This window comes from Lagenorhynchus albirostris, chromosome 15 (genome assembly GCF_949774975.1).
Source record: "Lagenorhynchus albirostris chromosome 15, mLagAlb1.1, whole genome shotgun sequence".
Lineage (NCBI taxonomy): Eukaryota > Metazoa > Chordata > Mammalia > Artiodactyla > Delphinidae > Lagenorhynchus > Lagenorhynchus albirostris.
Genome location: NC_083109.1, coordinates 4,984,873 through 5,003,516, shown reverse-complemented (window position 1 = coordinate 5,003,516; position 18,644 = coordinate 4,984,873). Strand labels below are relative to the sequence as shown.

Sequence of the window (18,644 nt, the reverse complement as noted above, 5' to 3'; positions counted from 1 at the left end):
ACATTGGGGGTTTAAGCAGGGGCATGACACCATTGGACTTAGAGTTTTTTTTTTTTAAAGGGAATTCCTTTATTTTTATTATTTATTTATTTATGTATTTATGGCTGTGTTGGGTCTTCGTTTCTGTACGAGGGCTTTCTCTAGTTGTGGCAAGCGGCGGCCACTCTTCATCGCGGCGCATGGGCCTCTCACTATTGCAGCCTGTCTTGTTGCGGAGCACAAGCTCCAGACACGCAGGCTCAGTAGTTGTGGCTCACGGGCCTAGCTGCTCTGCGGCATGTGGGATCTTCCTAGACCAGGGCTCGAACCTGTGTCCCCTGCATTGGCAGGCAGATTCTCAACCACTGCGCCACTAGGGAAGCCCGGTAGGCGAATTCTTAACCACTGTACCATCAGGGAAGTCCAGGGGTCTCAGTAATTTTTAATCATGTACTTTTTTTGTGCAGTCATTTATTCAAAGGCTGCCTCTCCTATGGGCTCTAGTGAGAGGGTGGGAACCAGTCAGTATTTCTGATCATTGTATTTCTAAATATTTGTTGCATTTAGTAGCACAGGATTCAGCACAGTGCTTGTTTACATAGTAAACATTTAATGTAGAGTAGCTTTTATTTATTATAATTGATGCTGTTGTTATCCAAAGCGTTCAGCAAAGTGGCACAAAATAAGCAAGCAATAATTGGTAGCTTACTAAATTTATATTTATTGTTTACCATACGTCATCGTGCCTAGCACATATCATTCACCCATAAACATCATGTTTATAATAAGAATAAATAGTACTTTCATTATTCAAAATCTCTAAGTGCCTGGCACCACATTAGCAGGGGAAAGTGGAAGTTCATTCTTATTAATTATTATTATTGAGTAAAGCACTTAACACAAAGCCTGGCCCCCACGGGCCCTGAAAAAATAATCTTCAGGGGGACGGTCCTCAATTCTGGGCGTCCCCCACCCGCCCCTCCCCCGGGCCTGCGCAACGCCCCACCCCCTGCCGTCCGGCAGCCCCGCCCCCGCGGCAAGCGCCGCGCCTGCGCATTGCCCGATAGGGGCTCGGCGCGCCCAGCTCTCCACCGCCCGAGCGCGCGCCGGGCCGTGGCGGCCGGCTTGCTGCGTGCGTGCGTGCGTCTCTGCGTGCGTGCGTGCGTGCGTGCCGTGCGCTCGCTGGGCACCGCGGCCTCGCCCTCGCCCTCCGCCCCTGCGCCTGCACCGCGTAGGCCGCCCCCCGGCGCGCACCCCTTAGGCGACCCCCGCCCGCGCCCCGGCTGGCCCCCCCATTCCAAATTTAAAGGGGGCGCAGCATTCACGCCTTCCGGCCCAGGTGACCTCTCAGGGGTCTCCCCGCCCGAGGTGTTCCGCCGCCGAGGAACATGGCGAAGGTGGAGCAGGTCCTGAGCCTCGAGCCGCAACACGAGCTCAAATTCCGAGGTAAGCCCGGAGGCCCGCCGCCCCGCGCCCCCGCTCCGGCCCGCGCTCCGGGGGGCCCGGCGGCGCGGTGGTGACGTCGGCCCCCCGGCCGCGGCGCCCGCCCGCGCTTCCCGGGCCCCGAGGGCCGGGCGTCCGGCGCGGGAGTCCAGGGCCTGCTCCTCCGCAGCCTCCCGCGCCTCGCCCTCAGGACAGTCGCCTCGTTGCCGCTGTGGCCGTTCCTGTCCCGAATGCGGCCTCCTCACTGAGTGTGGGCCCCGGCGGCCGCCTGTGCCGAGAAGGCTCAGGTCCTGGGTCAGAGGTCGCCTCTCGCTGGCCGGCCACCCCGCCGTGGACCCCTGCGGCCGTCCCCTGTCGCGAACTGCTCGTGGCAGCTCGGCACTTACCACTCCCTGAAAGGACCACTTTACGCACTTGTGTACCATGTCTGTATGTTAGGAGGGAAGCTCCATGAGGACAGGACTTTGTCACGTCTCTGCTTTATGCCCCGCATGCCTTAGGAGCCTAATAAGTACCTGTTGAGCAAATGAACGAAGGGGACGTCCGCAGAAGTTCCCACGGGGTGCGTGGCCCAGCTTTCCTTCTCCTGCCTTTCTCGTGCCCGTTGCTCATGTCTCTGCAGCCGTGCGGGGCTGTCAGGATGGCGAGATCTTTTTTGTCCCCGGAAGCGCCTGAGACTGGAGCCCGAGGAAGCCCAGGGGGCCACATGTGTTTGTGGCGAGCCAGAGCCCCTTGAAGTGTGTACCTTTATTTTTAATCTTTTTCCCCTACCTTCTCCAGCAAAATATTAGAGCCGGGGGATTTCTTCTGACTTGGTCATTCCTTCTTTCCAAAGGGACTGAGTAACTGTGTAGCAGACGTTGCTTGGCCCTTGAGAGATATGAACGGACAAGACAGACAGGACCCCTGCTCTCATGAAGCTTACCTTGTAGGGAGGGGCGACAAGCCAGCACATGAGAGTGTTTCAGGTAGTGGTAAGTGCTGTGAAGGAAATAAGACAGGCTGGCATGATGAGAGTATGCTTGCATTGGACGGCCAGGTCACCGCTGTGTCGCCAGCACTTGGCCTAGGGTAGCTGCTCGATAGATGTTTGTGGCATTGGAATGCCTGCTGGCCACAAGGCACCCCACTTTAAATGTACCGGCAGGAGGTAGTGTCCGGTAACTGACCCAAAGTTACTCAGTTGGCAAATGGCACACTTGAACCCAGATTTCAGGGTTCACACTTGAACGGTTATGCTATCCGACCCCTGGGAAATACTCCAGTGCTGTGGCTGTCACTTAGCCTCCCAGGTGAACAGTCTCCAGATTGTCACATTTGGAAGTGACTCCAAATGTACAAACAACTGAAGGTTTTCAGTTAAAACAAACAAACACCCCAAAAACCTAACGTGGATTATAATTCCACAACCGTGCTATAGCTTATGTGATGTTCTCATCACCCGCCTGAGAAAGGAATCCAGGTAACTCAATTGAACATGGAGGGTGATGGTTTCCACTTGAGTTGTCTGAAGTTCTCTACCCCGGAAGCCTGGCTTAGCTACTCCTGGGAATTGGCACGTTCATTCATTTAGTCCGCAGACATTTCAGTGCCTGCTCCATGTGTCAGGTACCAGGAGAAGATGAGGCACATCACATGTAGGCCCCTGCTGTCCCTCAACCCCCCACCCCAGAACTTAGGTGTAGGGAAGAGAGCAGATGACAGAATCAGCCAGAGCAGTGCAGTGATACAAGGTAGTCCAGAGTACTCTTGAGAGCACTGAGGAGGTCAGCTCCGGAAGGAGGTGTCATTTGAGCAGAGTTTAAAGGTCGAATGGAAGCAGGTGAAAAGGAGAAATGGTTGGGGAGCCTGTCAGGTGGAGGAAATTGCATGTACAGAGGCACGAAGACTGAGATGATTGGGCTCCTTTGGGATGCCAGTAGTGTTTCGGAATGACAGTGACAGAGCATTTGTTGGGGTCACGAGACAAAGGAGGAGATGAGGCTGTCTAGTAGACAGGAGCCAGTTCGTCTAAGGCCTCCGTGCACAGGCACAGCCAGTGTCCAAGTTCATATGTGTTGTGTCTCCTCGGCTAGTTCTTCCTTGATTGATCCCCTGCAACCTTAACCCCACCCCTAGTACATACACTCCTCTAATGTGATGTCATAGAAAGAGGCACTAATTGGAGAAAATTAAAGTTTTTGTCCCAGTTCTTTTACTTAGTGATGTTTGACCTTGGGCTGGCCACTTTGCTCCCCAAAGCCTGGGATTACTCTTTACTCCATGGGAATGGCGCTCATATCTCCCTTGCCTCATGTAGAAGGTTTTGTTGGTGTTATGGCTGTTCAGCTGCTTTGTAAATGTGCAGTATTATGCAGAGATTGGTTGTATTTACCCTACTGGTTTCATCATTTCAACTTCTCTACCTGAAAGGTACAGCAAAGAAGAGTGATCTGTCTCTGGCCCAGGGTTGACCAAAGTAATGATGGCCAAAGTCACTGGATATTTTTGCTAGGGAAGTGATCCAGGAAAGTTACGGTGTCAGATTGTGGAAGGCTGTTGGCTTGTGGCTTCAGAAGAGGCATCTGCAGGCATATGTATGTAAACCACCTTATGATTTGTTTGTTGGTTAGTGTTAAACTGAGGACTAAGATTGTGAAATCAGAACAGAGGCTCAGTACCCTGTTTTGCTATATAGACAGCATTCGTTTCAGGATGCGAACTGGCGCATTTCACTGGTGTCTTCCAGATGGCTTGGGGTGATGATGCTGACTTCATACGCTTCACTTAGATGAATCAAACTCGTAAGCTAACTTTGCTTAAGAAGATAATAATTAAAATGCTTGTCATCCAGAGGAAAAAAATTAGTCATCTTTTAAGTGCAGCCTAAAATGATATGGGGTTGTATATGTTGGATATATTTTCGTCTTGGGCATTTTGTGTGATTCTTTTGAAGTTAAGCATGTTGCAGAAGAAAAGAGGACACAGAGTTACAGGACCTCGTTCAGTCTTACTTTTTTTTTTTTTTCCGGTACGCGGGCCTCTCACTGTTGCGGCCTCTCCCGTTGCGGAGCACAGGCTCCGGACACGCAGGCTCGGCGGCCATGGCTCACGGGACCAGCTGCTCCGCGGCATGTGGGATCTTCCCAGACCGGGGCACAAACCCGCGTCCCCTGCATCGGCAGGCGGACTCTCAATCACTGCACCACCAGGGAAGCCCTCGTTCAGTCTTATAGAAAGTGCCGCGCTGCACTGTGTTAAGTGTCAAAAGGAGAAGGATTCCTGGCCTCCTGAAAGAAGCATGACGCTGTGACATTTGCCTTGGTGACACAGTAGGATCTGTTTGGATTGGGGACACCTTTCTGAACGAGTTAAGCGCTTCTAAAACCTGTGAGGTGTGTGCTTTGCATCGTTGCTCTTTCTGTTGCTCTTACCTCTTCCGAGGCCAGATCATTTTCTTTTTCACTCTGAGGTCCCACTTGTTGCCCAGCTCAATGAGAACTTTTTCAGTGAGTCACTTCAGGGCATTTTGTATCTCTTTTCTTTTCTCCTCCTCTCCCCCTTCCATTGATTCCATCCATGGTGAGTAGTATGTCTTGTATTTTCTTGGTCATTGCCCAGGACTCTTAATCCTTCTTCACATTCTAGCATTCTCCCGCATCTCGTGATACTGTCACCTGAGAATGGTCAGTTAACCGTCCTCATGAGCTGATTAGTTAAGATTTAAACCTGCTGTGGACCCATTACTTTTGCTTTATTGTGTGACTAAACCAGTGGCCTTCTAGAAGTCTCAGGTAGTCCTGCTGTTGGTCAGTGTGGGTCACAGGTGGGGTAGCACCACTGGATTGGTGTGGTTGATTACCACTTTGGGGTGGAAATAGGAACTTGGGTAGATAGGTTAGGGACAGTCTCTTTTGTATAAGGAAAGCATGCTTAGAATCATTAGTTCACCCTCTTAAGTTAACGTGTAGTTTAGTATTTAGGAAGCTAAAAAATATAACACCTTGTAGATATAGTCTGTTCAATGCAGTAATTATCTTTCAGATGCTAATTACAGCATTAATTCTCTAGTTTTAGCATAGCACTGATTTCCTTAACATTTCATGATCACATAGAGCGGACTGTGTTTTACAGCACAACAAAATGTCAGCAGTGTGCTTAAGATTCTTTATGGTAGTGGTTTAAATCCATCCTGAATAGATCATCTTCATTTATTTAATTATTAACCAGCTTGCTTATAAGAAGCAAGTGGCACTAAACTTACCAACCTTTAGTCAAACTTAAATCTTCATAGATTGTGAAGTAGAAGTTAACTTACTTTTACCCACTTATTTACTTCTCTTCTTCACAATTAACTCCTTAAGGAAGAAATGGATAGTTCTCGGCTATGTGCTTACATGGTGATAGTTCCTTGTGTGTGGTTGTAACATGAACACAGTTTTCTTCATGATAAACCTGGTAGCTTTGCATCCAAGTGTGGATTTATTAAAATAATTAGTCTGGGGCTTCCCTGGTGGCGCAGTGGTTGAGAATCTGCCTGCCGATGCAGAGGACACGGGTTCGAGCCCTGGTCTGGGAAGATCCCACATGCCGCGGAGCAACTGGGCCCGTGAGCCACAACTACTGAGCCTGCGCGTCTGGAGCTTGTGCTCCACAACAAGAGAGGCCGCGATAGTGAGAGGCCCGCGCACCGCGATGAAGAGTGGCCCCCGCTCACCACAACTAGAGAAAGCCCGCGAAAAGAAACGAAGACCCAACACAGCCAAAAATAAATAAATAAAATTAAAAAAAAAAATTAGTCTGAATTGATGCTTATTAAAGAGGTGAACTCTTAAACATTATTAACACTGTCTTTTATTTATTAAAATTATATAGCATCTTTCCTTCCAGTGCTGAAGGCAAAATACTGAGAACTTTGACCCTGTAATATTACCACTAAGTTGCTGAAAATGAGGGGAGGAATCAAGGGAGTAAACTACATTGGTTATACTCATATACTACCCTTAAGCTTGATTTTTAGAACCTGAAACTTGAATTTTTACATAAGGAATTATCTCCAAGATTGCTTCATATATCTCCCACTTGTATTTGAAAAATTTGCCGTCTGAAGGATGACCATGGTTTGGAACAAATGAGCATAGCTTTCAGCAAGATGACAAGAAAGACCAATACAAAGAGCGCTGAGTTCCATTAGTCAAGACAGGGTTGCCATTGAGTGTCTTTAATAAAATAAAATAAAAGCCTTCTGAGCAGTTATTTTGCACTGGGGATTGTGTTAAAAACAAAGTTGCATTATGGCTTCCAGGCTTGCCTCCTCCTTTTCTATCATTCTAGGCCCCCCTCTCTAGGCTGTCATCAGCGTAGCATATCCAGGATTGCTTTGGCCCTTGTTCGGTGGATGTGCACATTCTTTGAAGTTTTTACCTGACAGACCTAGGCTGCTAGCTTTACAAAAACAACAGTTGTTTAAACAGCTTCATTATGGGAACAAAATTACTGAACTTGACAATCATTTTAAGACGATTTTTAAAAATGCCAGTGTGGCAAAATAGTATCTCTAGAATATCTGTTTTTCAAAATGTTAAATATGCTGTTTTAACAAAAGCTGTTGATGTCTAGAAACAATGCCTTAATGTGCTTTTGGATTTTCCCCCGTGCATGGAAAAAAAAATCGTTGAGAAAATGCCATAGTCCCAAGGGAAAAATCTTGAAGTGCTTTCATTTAATAATTTAGCATTAATGGCACAAAACTGTAAAGGTGCAGAAATACCTTCCTAGAGTTTTCCTTCATCCTTTCAGAGGGGTTATTATCAGTTTTTGACTAGCAGGTTACTATTTCTTTTCATCTGTGTCAAGTATTGTCTTCTTTTCTTTTCATCTGTGTCTTCTTTTCTTTTCATCTTCTTTTCATCATCTTCTTTTCATCTGTGTCTTCTTTTCTTTTCATCTGTGTCTTCTTTTCTTTTCATCTTCTTTCTTTTCATCTGTGTCAAGTAGTGTCTTCTATCAGGCTTTTGGCTGTGTTTGTGTGTGCACGCCCATGTGGGCACCTAAAGTGTTGCTGGTGTGCACACATTCTCACAGGTACCCATGATGTGTTTGAGTTAGTATCCAGTTGGCATTTCAGTAGGGTCTTACAACCTTAGCCTATTTGGGAGGGGTGTTAGGGAAATAGATATTTGCGGGGAGAAAGAGATGGAGACTTTTGTCTTTTGTCTTGTACTTGAAGACAATGTTATGGCCCCCTGGACCGTTTACCTAGATTTGAATTGCTTGCGATGTGGCTTGTAACCTTTATGACTCTAAGTTCCTTGGGCTGTCTTTAAAGGCTGGAGGGTGCTCAAAGACTGGAGAGGAACAGAACCCCGCACCAAGGGAGCTGGGAGCAGAGGGCATATTTGTAAGGGGCTAAGTGGTAGAGGTCCCCCACTTAGTAGACCCCGCAGTAGGGTGGGAGTTAAAAGCAGTGGCCGTAGTGGAGCTGACATTCATTTTGCAACATGAGAGGAAAGAAAAGGTGAGGGAAGAATGAACGTTTCTAGAAGATAAATGCTTAATTTCCAGAAGGTAGACCACAAAGTCGAGGGACTGTGGTAGATGCTTTATGTTCTTCATCTTACTATTTAATCTGCAGCACAGTCCTGTGGTGGAGTTACTCGGTGGTTAGGGAGCCTGCTCCTGGAGGAGGCCACTGTGGCACACAGTGGTGCAAGGAGTCAACACAGGTTTGTCTGGCGTCAAAGCCCTTTTCTTTCACATCGACTCTAGAATGAACTCATAAAGGGTTTCATTTTGGAGGGAGGGAGGCAGAGAATTTTTAACCATTAAGGAAGTGTTAGGAGCTGTCAGGATAATTTCTTAAGAACATTAATTAATTAAGAATTATTATTTGTGGAATTTTTAGGAGGGATTTCTCAGCATACTTTTTAAAAAGTTCATGCTGGTGACTCCAAAGCATTCTTTGATTTACCTTGTGAATATTCAGTTTTTATAACAGGTATCATTGGTGTGTCATGATTCTGTATATTTAGAACACATTTAACTTTCGAGTAATTTGCACGTCTGCTCTGGAGTCTTTGGAAGGTAGGGTGAAACTTATAGGTAGAGATTTTCACAGGTTTGCACATTTGTAAAGTGGGAATTTAGAGTTCAAAAGGGTGCTTATTAAGATACGAAGGTCTGAAATAAGTGACCTTCATAGGTGCTACCTTAAACCTTACAGGTGGGGCTACAAAGGCAGAGAAACAAATAAGTGTGAATTAACATATAACTAGAGATTTCTCAAATGTTGAAAGAGAAAAACTCAAGGTGAATATCAGAAAGTGCTGTTTTATTCTGTAGGAGGTATACTTTGGGAAGTCATCATTCCCCCAGATGATGACATCCATGCATATGAATCAGATTGGAGAGGCTTTGGAGACATGCATGGGTATGATGATTGTGTGCGTAATAGATGATTGTCCGATTGAGAGCATTTGGGGTTTCTTCCTTTTCCACAGCTCATCCTTTGAGGTTTACTTCATGAACAGATGACCCCCCTCTTGTCTGACGGAGTACAGCATAACTGTGACTCAGGGTTGGTTTGGTCACCGCATCCTGAAAGCTTCCTGTGGGCCAGGCACCGGAGTGGGGACTGGAGAGGAGTCCCGGCCCTTAGAGTTTCCAGCCTCCAGGTGGTGGGAGGATGGAGGAGAATGTGGAAATGGGACACTTACGGGCTGTCCCTCACTGGGAGCTTAGAAAAAACTGTTAATTCAGCTTTGGGGTTTGAACCTTACAGGAAAGGTGGGATTTGAGATCTGTGACTTGTGCTAGGCATTTTTCTGTAAGTGCTCATTTATTCTTAAAACAGGTCTAGGAAGTAGATGGTTACCATCCTCAGGTTCATGACCTGAATTAGAGGTAGAACTGGGATTTGAACCAAGATCTGTCTGACCGCAAAGCCCATGTTGTTTATCATTACATTGGCTGTATTGCTCCCCTTAAAAAGTGAGTGGGAGTGTGGCTCACTAGGAAGGCCCGGGATTTTCTTATTTATTATGTTGTTAGGAAGATGAAAGGAGGACTGGAAATAGGACAGTGGGAATTGAGAAGAAGGAGTGAAAGAGAAACGAGATATAAAAAGGAAGGAAAGGTGCTTAGTTGTCATTGTGATCTAGTAATGGCTTCTTTGTCACTGCTTCCACGCAGTGCAGAGTTGTTCTGGAACGCTAAAGCGACTGATTAAAAAAATCTTTGTACTAATTCTGTTTTCCCCTAAGAACTTTTGTTCTAACTTGATCACTTCTGATTGTGTCATTCATGTATGAATGTTGAAAATTATGTGCTAATGTTATCACCACATCTTTCCTTCTGCCATCCACTCCCCACTCCAAGGCCTTTATTACCTCAGTGTCTGTCATCACAAACAGTGCAGGTCGATTGGGTCCTATTTTGTCTTTTAATTACATCACTCAGCATCATTTACAGTGTAGTAGCAAAAAGGGAAGGAAAGGAATGGTACCTAGGTCAGTTTTCTCTTTCTCTCCATTCTCGGAGCACCCTCCAGCCTTTAGAGAACCCAAGGAACTAAGTGTTCCAAGCCACATCACAAGCAGTTCATATCTAGGTAAACAGCCAGTAGTATCATCATCTCTATTTTAAAAATCAGAGAAACTGGGCCCAGCACTTGGTGGAATGCATAATTTGCACCTCGGGCTTTCAAGCCTCTAGAGCTCGTGTGCTTTGTATTACAAAGGGAGGCTTCTGTTCTTACTCTTGCTGTCACTTAGACACTCAGCTCACCTCCCCACCCAGCTTTGATTTCCTCTTCTGTTGGATGAGGAAGCTTGAACTCAATGCCACTTTGTGTTCCTTCCAGCTCTAGTCTTGAAAACATGTGATTAAAATTTATTTTCGCTGAAGAAGAAAGATGGAAAGCCCATGAGGGCAGAAAGTGGAGTTTGTGTTTCTCTTAGAACCTACCATTGCTTTGCACTAGTGGGCTCTCAGATTTTTAGTTAATGAGCCTTCTTGTTCCTGTTGCAAAGCTCACTATATCCTAGTAACCTTTCTTGAGTATTCTTGGATATTCTTATCCAGTTCCAGTGTTTTCTGGATCACCTCAAACTGTACAAATTGTGTACCACTGCATGTTTTGTTTTTTTTTATCTTTTTTTTTTTTTTTTTGCGGTACACGGGCCTCTCTCATTGTTGTGGCCTCTCCCGTTGCGGAGCACGGGCTCCGGACGCGCAGGCTCAGCGGCCATGGCTCACGGGCTCAGCCGCTCCGCGGCATGTGGGATCTTCCCGGACCGGGGCACGAACCCGCGTCCCCTGCATCGGCAGGCGGACTCTCAACCACTGCGCCACCAGGGAAGCCCTGCATGTTTTGTTTATGTTATCCTCTCCCTGTGCTTTATTTACTGATTGCTTTGTCTTCCATGCTATAGAATGCAAGCTCCTATAGGTTTTGTTTCTTTTGTTTTCCCCAGTGGTAACTGATAGAATATATTCTTTTCTTCTGCTAGTAACCCCAAAGAAGTTGGACTTGGTCATCTTTTCAGTGTGTGGTTTGACCATTTGAAATAGAAGCATATACACAAGAATAAAAAGAGGGATTTGCTGAAAAACCAAAGGTTTGTCCTTGTGGAGACTTATTTGGATTCTCATTCTGTTGGTTGAATTGATTTGTTGGCATATAAGTGTGTCCTGATGGACTGCTCTGAAAATCTAAATCCGTGCTTTTTGACCTTTTCGAAGTCAGACACTGCTTTACTAATTGGATGAAGAAAAACCATGAATCACTCCTTGGAGAATCTGCAGATACACTCCTCATTCAAAACTTCTCATGTAATTTGGGGACAGGAGGACCACAGTTTACTGTGGGTGCCTAGTTGACCTCTGGTTCAGAGTGGCAGAGGGGGAAGAAACATGAGAGGTCATCTGGTGAAGTCCAGAGAAAACTTGGTCAGTTTATTTGGGTCTCTTTATTTTATTCTTTCAAAAAATTTTTAAATGGATGCCTTCGTTGCCTTTGCCCTTCCTAGTAAGGTTGTTTCTTTTTTTTTCTCTACATGCCTGACTTTGAGCACAGTGCTTTGGCAGTTAGTCCTCTTCAGTAAATGTGTGAGTGTTGTCCCGTCTACCTTTAAAAAAGAATAACTGCTTTCTCAGTCTCGTTTGCTCTCCCTAGCTATTCCCTTCTGGAAGTAGCTTATCCTAGCAAGCCTCTGCAAATAGTCTTAATCACCATTCTCTCACCGCCCATTCACTCCTAAAGTCATTGCCTGGGAACCTTATTGCTTCATTACTGCATCTGTTGTTGTATTTTTATTCTTTATCACCTGTGTACCCTCTGTAGCATTTGACACCTGTTGCCATTGTGCTACTTGACACTCTTCCCTTCACCTTCTTTTTTTTTTTTTTTTTGCTGTACGCGGGCCTCTCACTGTTGTGGCTTCGCCCGTTGCGGAGCACAGGCTCCGGACGCGCAGGCTCAGCGGCCATGGCTCACGGGCCCACCGCTCCGCGGCATGTGGGATCTTCCTGGACCGGGGCACAAACCCGTGTCCCCTGCATCGGCAGGCGGACTCTCAACCACTGCGCCAACAGGGAAGCCACCTTCCGCTTCTTAATCACCCTCTTTTGGCTTTCTCCCACCCATCTGGCCATTTTTACCCACTCCTTATGGAGTCCTGTGGGTGAGGCTGAGGGATACAGGTTCCCCCCTGCCTTCTTGCTCCTCTTCTCGTTGTCCCTCAGTGTCCCCACCCGTCTTCCTTTTTCCCTGTCGGGGAGCTCTTCTGCCAGTACCCTTGGCTTCTAACAGCGTTTATGAATGATCCTAGGCCTGCCCCTAGCCCATATGTGGGACTGCAGATACTCCAAATGCAGCATGCCCCAAGATGTATTTTTCCCCACTCCCTTTTCCTTTTTTCTCCAAATCTCCTCTTCCTGCACATACCTCCTTGAATGGTACCCACATCCACACAGTGGAGCGACTCAAACTCAGAAAGCCCATGGCTCAGCTCTGTCCCTTCTTCCTTGTCCCCTCTGTGGCTGCCTCATCGTCCTCCCGGATGGCTGTAATAGTTTCTCTCCTGGTTTTCCTGCCTTGAGTCTTTCTTCTCTCCATACTGGTGGCACTTTCAAATGTGCAAATCTCAGCTTATCTCTTGCTTTTTTTTTTTGAAGTTTTGAATTTTATTTTGTTTATTTTTTATACAGCAGGTTCTTATTAGTTCTCTTGCTTTCTTAAAATCTTTAAATGTCTACCCATTGCCAAAAGAAAAACTTTTAAATTCTTTAACAGCACCTGGAAAATCATTTGTGCCCCTGATCTCTCCAGCATCACCTTTCCTCATGCTTGTGCTCTGGCCTTTGGTTCTCCCTGGTTGTAGAGCTTTTGCATATGTTGTTTCCATCACTCAAGATGAGTTCATTCCTCCTCCTGTCCCACTGCTCCCTCCTGCACTTTGAGGTCATTTTCCTGACACTCCACTCACATTGTGCCTGTCCCCTGTGCCCCTGCACGTATCATGGTGAGTTGTGTTTGGTTACTTGCCTTCCTCCCCTGTTAATCAGCAAGGCCTTTGCCTTTTTTTGGACCATGTCTTCTATCCCTGATCCCAGTGCTTAGCATAATGCATGGCACGAGGCACCTTCTCAGGGAGTTCACGTCCAGGTTGAGAAAGGTGAGAAGGGAAAAAGAAAAGAAAACTTAATGTGCAAAGGAATGATGAAGCCCATCAACAAGGCCTGCTGTGTGCAGCTGATCAATGTGGACATAGTGCCTTTCACTCAGAAAATAAAGATATTCTACCAAGCATTGGTCACTTTTCTCTCCTCTGCATGCTTCGGTTTCGCCGCCTCCCGTCCTGGTGCAGGGCCTCAGCACCGCCCGCACCACCCCTTCACCTGGTGTGCTTCACCCCGTTCCTCTTCCATCGCTTGTGGTATCTTGCTCCACTAGTCAGCCTCTCTGTTTCTGGTGTCTCAACTTCCTGTTCTACTTGATGCTCTCCCAGTGCCTGCAAACATGCTTAAGCTTCCCCTTCCTAAAAGGAAATCACATTCCTCCAGATCTTCCCCCACTTAAGCAAATGCTCGGTCTTACATCACAGGTAAATTTTTGGAAGCAGTGAATCTCAGTGACTGGTTTACGTCTTCACTCTCCTTTCAATTCTCATTCCTGACCCCTCCACTGAAGCCCTTCTCAGTCACCAGGTTTCTCTTTGTGACTTTTGTCTTTGACTTTTCTGGTGAACTGCCCAGCCGTTTATCATCTCTTTTACTGGATGTTGACATTCCCCAACCTTCTGTCCTCAGTCTTCTCCATTTAAGCATTCTCTGGGTTGTCGCATTAATAGTCCCTTCGGCTCTCACTTCTACACAGAAAACTTGCAAATCTCCAAGCAGATCTTTTGATCTCTAGGCTATCTGCCTACCAGTCATTTCTGCCTCTCTGGTGGTCATGAAAACACCTCAGGACTTGCCATATTCCGCGCTGCATTCATGGTTTACGCTCTCGTTCCCTGTTGAATGTGTCTGCCGTATCTTGGGACTGGCCCTTGCTCCCAGAGGGGTACGCCAGAGATCCTAACCTCGTCTTTCCCTGCCCCTTATCCCACGCTGCTCACGTCTAGTCAGTCCATTTTCATGAGCAGCGTCTCCTGCACCCCTCTGCTTCCGTTTCTGCCCACTGCCGTATCCTGAGTGTAGGCCCTCTCTCTTCAGTATTATTGCCCCATGTCCCAACTCCCTGTTTCTAATTTACTCCTTACTTCCCTCACCCTTCAAGCTATCCTGGATACACTTTTCAGAATTATTTTCTAAAAATTGAAATTGAGCATGTCATTTCTTTATTTTAAAACGACGTTCGTTGGCTCCCTCAGTCCTACAGGTTAGTGTTCAAAATTCTTAGGCCAGCATCACAGCCTTTCAAAACTGGGTCACACTTCTTTATTTTTAAAACGGTCTCGGCTTTTATTCTCTATTTTAAACAACTAAAATATTCAAACACTCACATACACACAGATGTGTGAGTACATCTCCTCTTGTATCTGGTTGCTACTGAATGCTGGCAGAGGCGGTGAATACTTTTCAGAGCCCCTGAGTAGAAGGAAACCCATTTTCCTTCCTCATACCTGCCTTCCTAGCGTCATTTTTAATATTCTTCCTTTCATTTCCTTCCACAGAGCTCATTGCCAGACTTGTGTAGGTTTACGGCTTTACTTAAACTATAAGCCTTTAAAAAGCATAAGCAGACATGATTTCCCGCCACCCCTCCCGGTTCTCAGTTCATTCCCTTCCCTCAAACCCCTTCTTCTGCAGCCATATGGTCTCCCTTACAAAGGCCTCTTGCACTTTGATCACACCACACCGTGCTTACCCCAGGGCTTTTCCTCCAACTGAGAATGTACGTTCCTTTATCTTTTCAAACTCTGGGACTTCCCCTCAGTGTTCAACTCCCCGCCCTCCTGTGTTTACACAAAACTTTATATATTATCTTTCACATGATATTCAGTGCAATGAGAGGTAGTGTACAACCCAGCAGTTAAGAGTGTGAACTCTGGGGCTAAAATGCTTGGATGTGCATCCTGGATCTACCACCTAAAAGTTATATGACCTGGGATAAAGTATTTAACTTCTGTGCCTCAGATTCTTCACTTTGTGGTATGTTAGGAGAGGATTAGTGAATTAGCACATGTAAAGTGCTTAGAATAGACCTGTTCAGTGTTAACTAATGTTACTGTTGTTTGATAATGTTTTTTCAATATACATCATTCCGGAGCCTCAACCCTGGAGATTCTTTTTTTTTTTTTTTTTTTTTTTTTTTTTGCGGTACGCGGGCCTCTCCCATTGCGGAGTACAGGCTCCGGACGCGCAGGCTCAGCGGCCATGGCTCATGGGCCCAGCCGCTCCATGGCATGTGGGATCTTCCCGGACCGGGGCGTGAACCCGCGTCCCCTGCATTGGCAGGCGGACTCCCAACCACTGCGCCACCAGGGAAGCCCTGGAGATTCTTATTCATTAGCTCTGGATGGGTCTTTTCAGGGTTCTGGGCAGGGGCAGCAGTGTCATCTCTCTAGCTTGAGAGCCTAGCGCAGTACCTGGACTGTGCAGTCGTCAGTTACTTACTGGATGCCTGCAGTGTGCTAAATACTGTCCTGGGTACTTGAGACACCGAGATGAAAAAACTGACAAAACCTTCTAGTGGGGAAGATGGGCAGTATATAAAAGGATGGGAAATACGTATAATATGGTATCAGATAATGGTAGGTGCTGAATGGGGAGTGGGGGTGGACGCAGGATAAAGGGGTTTGGTTGGGAGTGGGTTCTGTTTTAAAGAGGGTAACTGGGGAAGGCTGAGTTTCCGAGAAGGTGATGTTTGAACTGAGACCTGTGTAAAATGAGCGTGCAAGCTGGGGGAAGAGCATTAGAGAGAGAGGGGACGGCAAGTGCACGGCCCTCGGATGGTGATGGGCTTGGTGTGTTCAAGGAGCAGCACAGTCACTTTGCCTGCAGTTGAACGATGGAGTGGTGCAGTAGCAGATGGGCTCAGGGAGGAAGGAGGAGCTCTTGGTAGACAGGCCACGGGAAGGACTTTGGATTTTGTTGTGATGTGGGAAGGCATGGAGGATTCTGACCAGGAGTCTTTTTAAAAGAGCATGGTCGGTGTGGGGAAAGTAGGCTGTGGGAGATGTGTGGAAGCCATGAGGCTGCTACAGTTATCTGTAACTCGTCCACCCATCCGTCATCCATACAGTTATCCATCATCCATCTACTCATCCATCATGCACACAGTTGTCCATCATCCATCCATCCATCTGTAATCCATACAGTTATCCGTAACCCAGGCCAAGAGACTGTGGCTTGGACCAGGGCGGTGGCAGTGGAGAGAATGGGATGAGAAGTGCTCAGATTCCAAATCTCTTTTGAAGGTAGAGCTGGCTGAAAGGTCAAATGTGGAGCAGGAGAGGAAGAGAGGAAACTAAGGTAACTGCTTTTGGCTCAAGCATTTTGGTGAATGGTGGTTTCTTTTCCTGAGATGGGAAACACTGGGTTTGGGGGAGGGGAATGGGACTCTGCTCTTTGGCCATGATAAACTTGAGATGCTTAGTACAGCTGTAAGTGGACATCAGGGGAGAGGGTCAGGCTGTGGATATAAATTTGGCAATTCTCAGTTTATCGTTAGAACACAGTATAGGGAGGAATAATTTTTTCCAACTGAGAGGTGACGTAAGCCTTTCCAAAAGAGAGGACATTTGAGCAAAACTTTGAAGAATGAGTATGATTTCCAAAGTCAAGAAAGGGGAAAATGGAAAATATTTTTCACCCAAGTCTCACAGCCTTTTTCCCTGGCCTCTTGTTGAATTTGTTTAAGAAGCTGCTGACCTGGTTGATAATCTCTTTTCACTTGTATAGCCACTTAGGTTCTCTATTGAAAAGGAAACCAGAGCAGATTACATACTAACTGATAAACCACATTCTGCTATTTCTCATTGTTCACAAATTGAAAATTCGAGTTGGACCATAGAGGTGCAGAATGCTAAGTGTGTTTTTGCTTCACTCCTCTGTGTTTGCTATGAATTGGGACGTGTTGATTTTGGTGTGGAAGTTTTTCATATGTTGTCATCTCCACTGAAGGTTGAACATTTTGGGGAAGTTTTTACTTCTGCTGTTACTGACTCTAGGCACTTGACTTGACCTGTTAATTTATAACTCAGTCAAGTTCCAGCCACAATGACCATGAGAAATTGGGACCCCTTGCTCTCTAATCATGCATATAACTCCTTTGGGCATAATATCTGTCTTGATTCTTCCTGCTTTGTGTGAAAAAAAATGTCATGTTTTGCCACTCTCCTTTACAGGTAGAATTTTAATTGGAGTAGAATATTGCTTATCTTTTTGTTTAATTTCATGATCACCCTAATCACAAATTTGGTCTCCTAAATAAAGAAAAATTACTAGATGTTTGTTAGTCAATGGGTCAAAGATTATGCATTGAAAAAAAACTGAGTCTAAGATACTTTTAGAACTGATATAAAATTCACACTAGATAGGTGTGCCATTACCTTAAAATAATCTGTTTTAGTGCTGGGTATAGGTAGAATGTACGAAACTTCAGCTCTTATATAATACTTTTAGCCATTTGTCTATTTAGAAAAGAAATGTTGCATTAACGAAAGTAGTCATAGAATTTATTTCTAGGGCTTCCCTGGTGGCACAGTGGTTGAGAATCCGCCTGCCAATGCAGGGGACACAGGTTCGAGCCCTGGTCCGGGAAGATCCCACATGCCATGGAGCAGCTAAGCCCGTGCGCCACAACTACTGAGCCTGTGTGCTGCAACTACTGAAGCCCACGCGCCAAGAGCCCGTGCTCTGCAATGAGAGAAGCCACTGCAATGAGAAGCCCGCACACTGCAATGAAGAGTAGCCCCGCTCACCGCAACTAGAGAAAGCCCGGGTGCAGCAACGCAGACCCAACACAGCCAAAAATAAATAAATAAAATAAATAAATTTCGGGGGGGAAAAAAGAATTTATCTCTAGATGGGTAAAGGCTTCTAGTCTTCAAAGTTTTTATAATAGATTTTGTCAAAATTTTGAGTTTGGGTCTTTGTCTTGAATTAGTGAGACCACTTCTACTCTAAACGTGTTTTAAATAATAACCTTGATTTTTATAAAAATTACACAGGAATGGCTATTGATGTGTGTATATTGGTTTTCAACAGCTCCACAATTCAGGATTCTAGTATTTTCATGTATACAAAGTATTCTGGACAAGAAGAAAATTCTCTCAGAACATTGTCTGGATCTTAAACTGTTGCTTTTTTCCTGTGGAAAAAAATGTAAATACACAAAAATACATATAATTTAATAAACACCCAAATACAGAATAACTAAATGTTAATAATTTGTTAGACTTGTAAAGTTTTTCTTTAATAAATGAACCTTCACCAAGAATTTGAAGACATGTTTGACCTCCACATCTGCCCGTTCATGCTCCAGATCTCTTCTTCACTTTCCAGAGGAATCTAGTGTGAACTATTTCCATTTTTTTCTGTATTACCTAATGTGCTATTGTGGTGTATGTATCACGTAACATGTTTTTTGAGACCCATCTATTGTTGAAATACAGATGTAGCTCATTCTTTTTAATTGCTGTATAGTATTCCTTCATAAGAATTTTTTTTTTTTTTCCGGTCTGCGTTGGGTCTTTGTTGCTGTGTGCAGGTTTTCTCTAGTTGCGACGAGCGGG

General features: G+C 45.7%; 1 protein-coding gene across 2 annotated transcripts in view; it reads left to right on the top strand.

The window, feature by feature from the left end:
* The first annotated feature begins 1,155 nt into the window (after nt 1-1,155).
* The window catches only part of VAPB (VAMP associated protein B and C), a 49,163-nt gene continuing 31,674 nt past the window's right edge, over nt 1,156-18,644 (top strand). The window contains exon 1 of one of the 2 annotated variants that reach the window (XM_060123613.1): nt 1,156-1,425. In XM_060123613.1, coding sequence (XP_059979596.1) covers nt 1,368-1,425 — 58 coding nt within the window. In that variant the 5' untranslated portion in view covers nt 1,156-1,367. The remainder of the gene's footprint in view (nt 1,426-18,644) is intronic. The other variant, XM_060123612.1, reaches the window with a different exon arrangement.